At 40.2% G+C, this 12,213-nt stretch overlaps 1 protein-coding gene across 2 annotated transcripts; it reads right to left on the reverse strand.

Moving 5' to 3' along the window:
- Nucleotides 1–474: 474 nt before the first annotated feature.
- Nucleotides 475–4,611, reverse strand: LOC106569343 (ADP-ribosylation factor 1). Of its 2 annotated transcripts, none has more exons than XM_014140595.2 (5): nt 4,461–4,611; nt 3,724–3,903; nt 3,421–3,531; nt 3,196–3,320; nt 475–3,035 (listed from the first exon to the last, which is right to left on the reverse strand). In XM_014140595.2, the coding sequence occupies exons 2-5, from the start codon at nt 3,866–3,868 to the stop codon at nt 2,874–2,876; spliced, it is 543 nt and encodes a 180-aa protein (XP_013996070.1). In that variant the 5' UTR covers nt 3,869–3,903; nt 4,461–4,611; the 3' UTR covers nt 475–2,873. The 2 variants fall into 2 exon arrangements, with proteins under 2 accessions (XP_013996070.1, XP_045550171.1); XM_045694215.1 differs by lacking the exon at nt 4,461–4,611 and adding an exon at nt 4,154–4,193.
- Nucleotides 4,612–12,213: the final 7,602 nt, after the last annotated feature.

Below are 12,213 nucleotides of genomic sequence, written 5' to 3' on the forward strand. Positions count from 1 at the left end.
ACAGGCCAAGCTGTAGCCATTTGTAACTTATTCAACACCCGCTTTGGGTGGTTAGTTGGCTGCCATCACCTTGGACCAACCCACTCTCTTCGTCCAGATCATGGGGGAGAGTAGTTGGGTGTGGTTGAGGATTTGGGACCAAAGCACAAGCAAAGTCCATTTTTAGATTAGGTGTCACTTTGAATTCATAATGGGGAAAGATAAAGGCTTGATTAACTCCTACTCATGGGGCAGTGTGGGTTTCTAACCTGGAAGTTATTAATAAATATGGAAAAATGTACAATATTTGCATTGTACCAGTTGGCAGATTCATTCAGTATATGTTGCCTTCCTTGCTGTTGATCGATAATGTTCACTGTGCCTTCTGCCCTCTGAGTCCAAGGAGGAGATAGAGGTTAACGGTGCAATGTCAGCATGATCAAATCCAATAACAAATTCACTTAAAAGAGAATTACATGAAAAACAGAACATGTAAACATTCTCTAATCACTTTAATTACAGTGCTTTTCTCCAAAAAATTAAAGCTGAAATAACTTTACATTTAAAAAAAAAAAATGTTTAGACAAAAGTTCTGCTAAAGAGATTAACGTTTCAACAAAAGGTTCAGGCAATCAGTTTTAATCCAACGCCTTGCTTTAAAAGAAAGACTAAGAAGTGTCCATAGCACTCTGGTGGAATAACACCCAGAACCTTTTGATAAGAAGCACAAAAGGTTTGTAATGGAACAGCATGTTTCTTTGACATGAGGACAAAAGTATCCCCTCAGAACTTAGCCAAGGACAACATGAGCTACAAAGGACAAAAAAATACTAGCGCCCACTAAGTAAAAAATATGGAGTTCATACATATTTCATATTGCCACTGACATTGATGCATGCCTTGTTCCAAAACTATTAATATACTTTTATCATTCTCAATAAAAAGGGATGAAATCAAGGTCTTCAGGTCATGGAGGACATCAGAATTTAGAATACAACTGCTTTTGTCATATCAGAGCATCATATAGCATATACCTTGAGTGCAGGGGTAAACAACCCGGGGTCTGCGATGGAGGTTCAATGTTTTTATGAATATCACTAGCAACAACAGACTAAACACAGTTTGAATAACATACCTACAGTAGAAAAGAGGAAAATATCTTATTTCTAATGATGTCAACTTTATTTCTCCACTCCTAATATTGAACAAATTACACTCACTGGAGTATCTGACAGGCTTTGAAAAATAGGCTACCAGTGTGGCAAGTGCTACTGGCTGCTGGTAAGTGTTCTTGACTTGGACATACATTTTTGCCAACACATGGATAGCGAGCTAAACAGCTGCGCTTAGCGAAAGTGTTTGCAGTTACCTTTCTAGCTATGTTAGAGTTTACACTTCCTCTTCCAATTATAAATGTGGGGAGGTCAAACTAATGAAAAAACATATACCAAATCTATTCATTTCAAAATGTTTTGATTACTTCGCCTTGACATTCACCTGATGAGACATGAGGGAAAAATGTTTTGGCTAACATAATGGGAGTCCCTGGGTCAGCGTTTTGCCTGGGAGGGGGTCCCTGGGAAAGAAAAGGTTGAAGACCCCTGAGTTACAAGGTTGTTGTGGCGCTAAGTCATTGTGATGGTGATGTTGAGGACATCAAGGTATCCCAACCCTTGAGCACCTGCAGCTGACAAGAGTAATGACAATGCTTATGTAGACAAAATGTTTAACAATCAATTAGCTAGTCCGACAATCAATGTGTGTTCAAGATATTAGATTCTGCACAGAACATGGATTATAGCAAATGGATAGGCAGGAATTCTGCTTCTCTAGGCATTGTGAAAATCTGTTGCTTTGCACAGAATCTGTGCATCTTGAACATGCATTTGTCCAACATACAGACCACATCATGCACTTTTTTTGCTATTAAATTCAGGCTCACTGCGACAAAGGCAGTACACATGATTATTAACCTGAGCCACTTTCATACATCATAATGCTGACCAGACAGCACCTCTGTCCATCAGAAAGCAGGTGAATGATGAGATTCATGAACATAGTTACTCTGCATGGCAGCCACTTCTCAATGAAAGCCAACATGATCTGACACACAACAAAGCTGGTAAGTGTCGACAAGAGCTCGACTTTGAAGCCCACTAACCTCTGTTTTAGGCTTCATCTCAATAATATTCTCTTCAGTGTTTTGCTAAATGGTATTTTGGGGTAGCAGGATATTGTAGCATTCAGAGGTGTAAACCATAATTGTTGCAAGTAGTACATCTGTATGTATGCTTAATTCAGAAGAAACACTCCTTTCAGTAAATATTACCAGCAGACTTATGTAAAAAAGTCATTAAACATAGGGTCCCATCAATTATTTTTTGCCTCCCTTTTCTATTTACTAGACATTTATATGTCTGCCCAAGAGGAGGAAATAACCAAGGTGGATTTTTTAAAAGTCTGCAATAAGCTGCCTCTTAAACCCCCCACCACAAGACTATTTACATTAAATAAGAAACCCAGACAGCTTTTCATGATTGGGTTATTATCCTCCCTGGCCCATATGGTGTATTGTTGTAACGAGAGATGAGAAATGAGGGCAGCTTTCCAGTAGGTACTTTTTGACAAAAGTCACTTAATTTTCAACATCAGAAGAGTACAAAGCAAAGATAGAGAGAAGATACAGTGTCACACTTTTCACACTACTGAGCCGAGCCAAACTGAGCCGAGCAGAGCTGTACTGCGCCAGCCTGGTAATTCTTCTACCACACAGTTGCTAGAACCGTGCAGGAAAGGACAACGTGAAAGAAAATCATCTGAGCCACTGTACGGTTTGAGTCGGCACGATAGAGTGAAAAGGGTATATGTGAGTTGAGGAGGACAGTGGATTAGGCCTATTTCTGGTTTTTTAACTGATTAGACAACCAATCCAGTCCTTCATAGAGACCGTCTCCGCTGGTGGCACAGGTGGCCTGGATGTACCAGTTTCTATGGCGGAGAGAGTGCAGTCCCAGCTTGTCTGTGAGTTCGGCTGCATTCATAGCATTTGGGAGGTCCTGAAAAGAGAAGTTCTCCCATAATGAGACAAAAGCCAAGCCAGGGAAGGACATCCGAAGTATATAACAGGTGTATCGTCCTTTATTTTATTAATACAAAAAAAGCAAGTTGGAGGCTTTTTGCTTTCACACAATGGACAGGTGAAAAATGTAGGAGTACCTGTTTGTTAGCGAATACTAATAAGACTGCCTCTCGTAGTTCATCCTCTGCCAACATTCTCATCAGTTCTTCCCGGGCTTCGTTCACTCGCTCTCTGTCATTGCTGTCCACAACGAAGATGAGACCTGAAACACACCAAAAGAAAAACATTTTGAGTCAACATCTCTAGTCTGTTGGTCCACCTTTGACAGGAGTCAAATTACTTGCTGTCAGCACACATCTTACCCTGTGTGTTCTGGAAATAGTGACGCCACAACGGTCGAATTTTGTCTTGACCACCGACATCCCACACTGTAAAACTTATGTTCTTGTACTCGACTGTCTCGACATTAAAACCTGAGTTGAAGAAAGAAGACATTAATAACCCACACAATCTATTTCATGCAACAAGTGAACATGTCCAGGGGGAAATTGTGTTGTTTCTAATTCTATATTTTTAAATACTCAACGTTACACAAAATATGATATTCATACAAACTGGGCTGACAACACTTAGGCCTACATTCCACCACCAGTACTACTACTTACCTATAGTTGGAATGGTAGTTACAATTTCTCCAAGTTTGAGTTTGTAAAGGATTGTTGTTTTACCAGCAGCATCGAGACCCACCATGAGGATCCTCATCTCTTTCTTGCCAAATGCTTTAAAGAGGCTTGCAAATAAATTCCCCATAGTGAAAGACGGATTCAACTTTGGCAGTAGGAATACTAGAAGAGAACAAGAAGAGGAACCCACCGTCAGTGTGTAGTTGTGCGCTGCCAAATACATAAGGTTTACCCATCTTATAAACTAATTGAGTTGGTTAATATACCTAGTATATCAACTTTCTGCCAACTATGTTAGTTAATTAGCTAACAATATAACTAAGAACAAGAAGCTAGTTAACTAATCATATAGTTCGCGTCAACGCGTAGATAGCTGCTAGCTAACGTTACACAAATCATTTCATAAACTAACCAGTTGGATAAATGAAGATAACCATCGCGTTGAAAACTGTCTTGCAGCGAAAGACAAATGGCTATTACGTTAGCTATATCGAAATACCACTATAAGTTAGCTCTCTAATAGATAACTAGCTGACTGTTTTGCTAGCTTTAGCAAGCGGCGCCAAGCTAGCCTAACCAGCCATCTGGCAAGTTTTTTTCAGACCTTTTTAACTAGCTAGACCCCTTTACATTATATAGCTAAGCAGCTAAATACAATGTATGTGACTATTATCATATTCAAACAACATCAAGCGTAACAATTACAGTTTTCTGCTTACAGTTGTTTTCAATCCTTTCCTCTTTAAGGCGTTTCCTTCCTCAAGATGTCGGGTTATTATTTGGCCACGTCAGAGCTTCCAGAACGACTTCCGTGAAACAGAGCGTTTGGTATGTCGCGCCCTATGGGCTGGAGGCGAATGGCACTCATTTTCACATTTTTGTGCTGCTAAAACATGTTTGCTTGTTGCAGGTGCGTGAGAATAATTATTCGATTATATGAAAATAAAAAACTCACACACTGCTTTTTCTTATATAACTTTAGTTTGAGGAATGCCAAAAGCTTGGCCAGAAAGGTAAACTTATAGGGAAAGACAACATTTTAAGGGTTGCAATGTATTGTATTGAACATTATCTCCAATCAGAAAAATGTTTTACCTGTTGATGTGCCATTCAACTTGATCTCCTCTCTTCCTGTACAGCATAGTGAAAGCTACTGAAGAGTGCTCTTATTGGCAAACGCAGTGTTTTCCTTTTCTTTCTAATGAAATTGTATTAGTCACAAGTGCCAAATACAACTGGTGTAGACTTTACCATGAAATACTTGCTTACAAACCTTTCCCAATGATGCAGTTTAAAAAAGTATAAAAAATAAAATACCAACACAAGAAATAAAATAAAATAAACAAAAATGGAGCTATATACAGGGAGTACCAGTGCCAGATCAATGTGCAGATGTACAAGGTATTTGAGGTAGATATGTACATGAAGGCAGGGTAAAGTTACTAGGCATCAGAATATATAATAATAAGAGTAAAATAAAGAACAGAGTAACAGCTGCAAATTATGAGTGCAAAAGTGTGTGAGTGTTTATGTGTCGGTATGCATGTGTGCGTATGTGCGTATGTAGTGTATGTGAATGTGTGTGGGTTTTGTGTGGGAGTGTCAATGTAGTGTGTGTGTATATTGTGTGTATACTGAGTCTTCCTCTGGCACCGCCTGATATAGAGGTCCTGGATGGCAGGGAGCTCAGCCCCATTGATGTACTGGTCAGTCCACACCACCCTCTGTAGCGCTTTGCGGTCAAGGGCGATGCATTTGCCATACCATGCGGTGATGCAGCCAGTCAAGATGCTCTCGATGCTGCAGCTTTAGAACTTTTTGAGGATCCGAGGGCCCATGCCAAATCTTTTCCTGAGGGGGAAGAAGCACTGCCATGCCCTCTTCATGACTGTGCAGATGTGTGTGGACCATGTTAAGTCCTTAGTGATGGACCTTGAAGAGCTCGACCCACTCCACAACAGCTCCGTCGATGTGGATGGGAGCGTGCTCTCACCTCTTTCTCCTAGAATCCACAATCAGCTCCTTGGTCTTACTGACATTGAGGGAGAGGTTGTTGTCCTGGTACCACACTGCTAAGTCTCTGACCTCCTCCCTGTAGGCTGACTCATCGCAGTCGGTGATCAGCTCTACCACCGTCTTGTCGTCAGCAAACTTGATGAGGGTGTTGGAGTTGTGCGTGGCCACGCAGTCGTATGTGAACAGGGAGTACAGGAGGGGACTAAGCACACACCCTTGAGGGGCGCCGTGTTGAGGGTCAGCATGGCGGTGGTGTTGTTGCCTACTCTCACCACTTGGGGCCGGCCCATCAGGAAATCTAGGATCCAGTTGCAGAGGGAGGGGTTCAGTCCCTGGGTCCCTGGCTTGGTGATGAGTTTGCAGGGAACTATGGTGTTGAGCTGTAGTCTATGAATAGTATTCTCACATAATTATTTCCCCTCTTGTCCAGGTGGGAGAAGGCAGTATGAAGTGCAATTGAGATTACGTCATCTGTGGATCTGTTGGGGCGGTATGCAAATTGGAGTGGGTCTAGAGTGTCTGTTATGATGGTGTTGATGTGTGTCATGACCAGCCTTTCAAAGGACTTCATAATTACAGATGTGTGTGCTACAGGGCCATAGTCATTTAGGCAGATTACCTTGGAGCTCTTAGGAACAAGGAAAATGGTGTCACCTTGAAACATGTTGGGATTACAGGCTGAGACAAAAATAGATTGAAAATGGTTGTAAAGACACTTGCCAGCTGGTCTGCGCATGCTTTGAGAACGTGCCATGGTATTCCTTCTGTCTTGGTTGCTTTGTGATTGTTAACCAGCTTAAACGTTTTGCACACAACACAACCACCCATTATCTTTGCATTTGATAATACTCAAGAATGGGTTTGCAATCTTTGTGCATTGGGCAATAATTCACTATGACATAATTAATTCTTTCTGCCATAGACTTCAGGAGACTACAGGACTTCAAGGGACTTCACTAAAGGCCCACAAGATCCAGACCAAGGCTAAAAAAGACCCAGCTCCTCTTTCTCCACATCTAGCACAATGGAAGACCATCAGTTTGTGGAAAAATTAAGAGTGCATGTGGTAAACTGCCTTGTTTTATTCAAACTCACTAAGGATCAACGTTTCCATAATAGTCCATTTCAAACCCTCCTTTATTCCTTGACATCTTAGCAACAGGGCAGATTGAGTTACAACACTGAAATGTTTGATAAGGTATGAAAAAGATTCTGTAACTCTAACCAAGACCTGTGACACTGTTTGAAAAAGATTAGTCATAGCAAACCCATGAATCCAATCCAATGTTTTCATCATCAGACTTATGGACATTGGTTGTCCTAGTTCTACTCTAGTGTATATATAATAATATAAGTCAAGGGGTGGTGGTGCTGCTGTCACTACAAAACATCCTTGTTTCTTTCTATACATGTCCTGTCTTGCCTCCCAGGTGTTAGATTGAGTAGAGTAATGAATCGCCCTTGCCGCTTGATATTGCCGCCACTGTACAATGTACAATGGCACATAGGCCTATTCATGTGGGCAAATCTGCAGTGCCAATCCGGGGCATTTGAGGGGTGTCTACGAGACACTTGGCTTTTCATCATGTCTGTCTTCTCACGGTCTCAGGGTGAAACCAGGGTAGCTCAGCTGTTGCCATTATGGGGGTGGAGTGCAGAGGCTAGCCAGCCAGCCAGCCAACCCGGCCCAGAATCACCCCTTTCTCTGGCATGGCAAGACCTTGTCCACTGAATAGCTTACCACGAAACAATGTCCTCTGTGTGACTGTGAGACAGGTGTCCGTACATTGACAATAGATGCTAATGTGAGCAAGCAAAAAGATGTTATTGGAAAAAGCAATGAGAACATAATGCTGCTGCCACAGGGTTGGTTGCAAGAATAGATGTATGACTTCATTTTCCATTACTTGACTACTCTATTCATAACCAAATGTTAAAGTGTGAGTTGGTTCCATTTCAAGAGAGAGCAAATTGTGAATGTGCTTTTATATTCTGATATACAGTATGTGTGTGTTGTCTGTTGGTATATAATGGTTTAAAGTTGATATGTTCACCTGCCCAGAGACTGCAGTTAAGTAAATTAGCTGTTAGCTAAATCTGGGGCAATGCATCACTTCTAATTTCTGAGACTTAGCCTATGTTGTTGTACATTATCCTTTAACAAATAAACATAATAAATCAATTAAATACAATTCAGGCTAAAGGTTTCCAAGGGACAGAATGGGGATGTTCTCTAGGCCTACTAAAGATAATTAATTCACACTATTGTGATTGTAATTTGTTGTGCATGTCACATAGGCCTATATTTGTCTGACTGGAATCCAATACATTTCGTCCCCAAAATATTCCAAATTCTTCCTCTGATTCACAGAAGCCTAGTAATCAAATATTTATGTGCAACAAGTTGAATTTTAACCAGGGTCAACCATGTCTGCCCCTTCTCCAGTGGAGAGGGCAGTGCCTGGGACTCAGAGCAGCAGGGGGGCGAGTGGGTCTGTGGTTGGTGGAGGACCACACAGCGAAGCCTGCATAATGCCGTCTCACTACTGGAACCTTCATTTGTGGTTTTGGCCTGCCAAATGCCTGAGGAAGAAAAGCTTTCAGCATAGGTTCGTTTCGCAGGCAGACAGTGTTGTATTCACTTGTAAAGGAGTGCTGTGTTTTCTCTGCAATATGGTTATTTTTATTTTGGATGGTTGGGGTTTCACTGTTCTAATGTTGCAGTCCTGTGCCAGATGAATCTAATATTTGTATCATTTGGCCTTTAATTCTCTTTCGTTCATTTCCTTGTACATCTCTGTTGTACTTTTGAGACTAAGATAAGAGTACCATGATTTGTGCCTTATATACTGGATTTGGCTGCATGATTTCAACAGAATAAATTGTAAACTGTAGTAGTTACAATCCACATTTTTTAAGATCAGGTTTTAGGCCTAAAACATTTAGAAAAAACAAACATGATGATTTCAATTGTAATCGTCACAAGTTTTTGTAGTTAAAGCGTATCTGTTTTTGACAGATGACATTAACACATTTTGGCAATGGCACTAGAAACATTAAAATATCACAACAAGCAAAAAACATTACTAGCTATAAGCACTAGGTATCATACTGGTATAAACCTAGCACTGGGGAATCCCTTTCTCAATAGTGACCTAACGCCCTCTATGGGTCAAACAGAGACTGCATACATAAGAGGTTGACAGCAAAAAGTGACTGGGATTTCCCCACTAATAGGGTACTTACTTATAGTTGACTACCTAGTTGAAAAAATGGAAACCACTTTTTGTTTGTTAAAAAAACTGGGTAAGATTACTAGGCTATCAGCTCTTTTCATTATTATTGTGGGACACTTTTATCAGTTTCAGAAAAGTATGATTCAAGTCAATTATTTCCTCTTTTCCTCACTGCTTAAAACAGCTCCACCCAACTGGGTCTGCACTTCATGTATCAGTGATTCCAATGTTGTCATCACTTTTAGTTTTTGTCATAGCTATGATCATTAAAGTTAAATATTCAGCTTTAATTAGTTACAATTAGTTGGGTCGTTATATCCAAACATGCTGTAAGACCAGAAAAGAAGGACTATATTTAAAGACATGAAAAGCAAGATTCCTCTTTACAAATACATCAATGCTGTTTGTGAAAAATCCCACCAATTCAAGTTCATACACAATAGGGGGTAGGCAAGGTTGCTTTGTGGAATGTCACACAGTCTTGTCAACGATTTTCCTCAAAACTATGGATCGTTTATTGGGGTTCTATTTAACAAAACCAGGCTGAATAAGGAATACTATTACAATCCTTCAATTTCACAATGAAGGCTTGAGCGTCGACGCTCCCACCCAGTCCATGCATCAATACAGTGTGATTGTAACACCCTCAGTACCGTAAAAGCAGTCAGTGCATTAGCCCCAGCCCCAGAACTAGCACGCAGGAACGTGATTAGACAGATGGAAGGCAAGGGAACGAACGGAGGCCTCAACAACAATGCATGCTCTGTGACTCCTATCCTCCTAGCCTGTAGAGTTTGGGTGATTTCCTACTTCCCAACCCATGCCCGAGGGCCACATTAGTAAATGCAGTTTAACAAGACCAAATTAAGCACATCCAGCAACAAAGCACTGTTTGACTTGGAGAGGACTTGCTTGCTTACAACTGGAACCAATGAAAGTCCGTCGGTCACCCGCCCCCACATAGTGCCTTCAGAAAGTATTCATACCCCTTGACTTATTCCACATTTTGTTGTGTTACAGCCTGAATACAAAATGTATTAAATATTTTTTTTCTCACCCATCTACACACAATACTACATAATGACAAAGTGAAAACATATTTTTAGAAATGTTTTGAAAATGAAATACATAAATATCTAATTTACATAATTATTCACACCCCTGAGTCAGTACTTTGTAGAAGCACCTTTGGCAGCGAGTTTTTATGGGGAAGTCTCTAAGATCTTTCCACACCTGGATTGTGCAACATTTGCCCATTATTCAAGTTCTTCAAGCTCTGTCAAATTGGTTGTTGATCATTTCTAGACAACCGTTTTCAGGTCTTGCCATAGATTTTCAAGTAGATTTAAGTCAAAACTGTAACTCGGCCACTCGAACATTCACTTTCTTCTTGGGAAGCAACTCCAGTATAGATTTTACTTGTGTTTTAAGGTTATTGTCTTGCTGAAAGATGAATACATCTTCCAGTGTCTGGTGGAAAGCAGACTGAACCAGGTTTTCCTCTAGGATTTTGCCTGTGCTTAGCTCCATTCCTTTTCTTTCTTATCCTGGAAAAACTCCCTGGTCCTTGACGATTACAAGCATACCCATAACATGATGCAGCCACCACTATGCTTGAAAATATGACGAGTTGTACTCAGTACTGTGTTGTATTGGATTTGCCCCACACTTTGTATTCAGGACAAAAGGTGAATTGCTTTGCCACATTGTTTGCAGTATTACTTTAGTGCCTTGTTGCAAACAGGATGCACGTATTCTGTACAGGCTTCTTTTTTTTCACTCTGTCATTTAGGTTAGTATTTTCGAGTAAATACAGTGTTGTTGCCCCATCCTCAGTTTTCTCCTATCACAGCCGTTAAACTCTGTAACTGTTTTAAAGTCACCATTGGCCTCATGGTGAAATCCCTGAACTGTTTCCTTCTTCTCCGGCAACTGAGTTAGGAAGGACGCCTGTATCTTTGTAGTGACTGGGTGTATTGATACACTATCCAAAGGGTAATTAATAACTTCACCATGCTTAAAGGGATATTCAATGTCTGCTTTTTTTATTGTACCAATAGGTGCCCTTCTTTGCGAGGCATTGGAAAACCTCCCTGGTCTTTGTGGTTGAATCTTTGTTCTCTGCTCGACTGAGGGACCTTACAGATAATTGTATGTGTGGGGTACAGAGACGATGTAGTCATTCAAAAATCACCATAAAAACTATTATTGCATACAGAGTGAGTCCATGCTACTTATTACGTGACTTCTTAAGCAAATGTTTACTCCTGAACTTATTTTAGGTTTGCCATAACAAAGGGGTTGAATACTTATTGACTCAAGACATTTCAGCTTTTCATTTTGAAAAACAATGTTCCGTTTAGGCCAGTGACTAAATATTTTTTGTAAAATTCAGGCTGTAACACAACAACATTTGGAAAAAGTCAAGGGGTGTGAATACTTTGTGAAGACACTGTATATCCCCAGTCAGTTAGTCTACAGACACACTGAGTAAGACAGAGCACAGGTGTAGGTGATGATGTTTGAGAGGTTAGGTCAGGGGGAAACACCTGCGTGGCATCATGTCAAATATACATTTTTTATTTTGGTAGTATTTCATTTTATCCTGTCAATAAGCCAAAATGCCACAAGGACGGATGTGAGAGCAGAGCAATCACTTTTTCCCTGCAGGTTTTGAAATAACAAGCGCTATACGATGCTTGAAATACTCTTTGTAAGGCTAGAATATGTGAATAGGGGATTCGGTATGTTACAATACAGGCATAGTATTTTTTAGGTGCCGCATTCTGCATGGGTCTCATTCTCAATTTATTTCTCAATACATTACACAATTTATTTATCTAAATGTATTTCTTAACCTAATATTATTTCCCAAACAAACAATTGCGCAATCAAAACGTGTGTCAATGTTTATACATTTTACTCACTGCATCATGAATAGAAATACAACATTTATACCACAAATAGAGCTAAAATATAACTTTTTTTTACAGTAAAATCTATTAATATTCATATTCACTGTTTCTGGACGAAAGGTTCTTCATATCATACATAAGTAGTCATCTGAAAAATATACCGGATAAAAAGTTAATCATGCTCATTTGCAACATACCCTGACCTGTTTTTAGTTGGCGAGATTCTGCGGACATCCTCCCATAGTCAGAGTGGTAGCATCCATATGTTGGTGTTCTTCCTCTTCTCTTAATAGCTATCTGAAGAG

This window comes from Salmo salar, chromosome ssa14, assembly GCF_905237065.1.
Source record: "Salmo salar chromosome ssa14, Ssal_v3.1, whole genome shotgun sequence".
Lineage (NCBI taxonomy): Eukaryota > Metazoa > Chordata > Actinopteri > Salmoniformes > Salmonidae > Salmo > Salmo salar.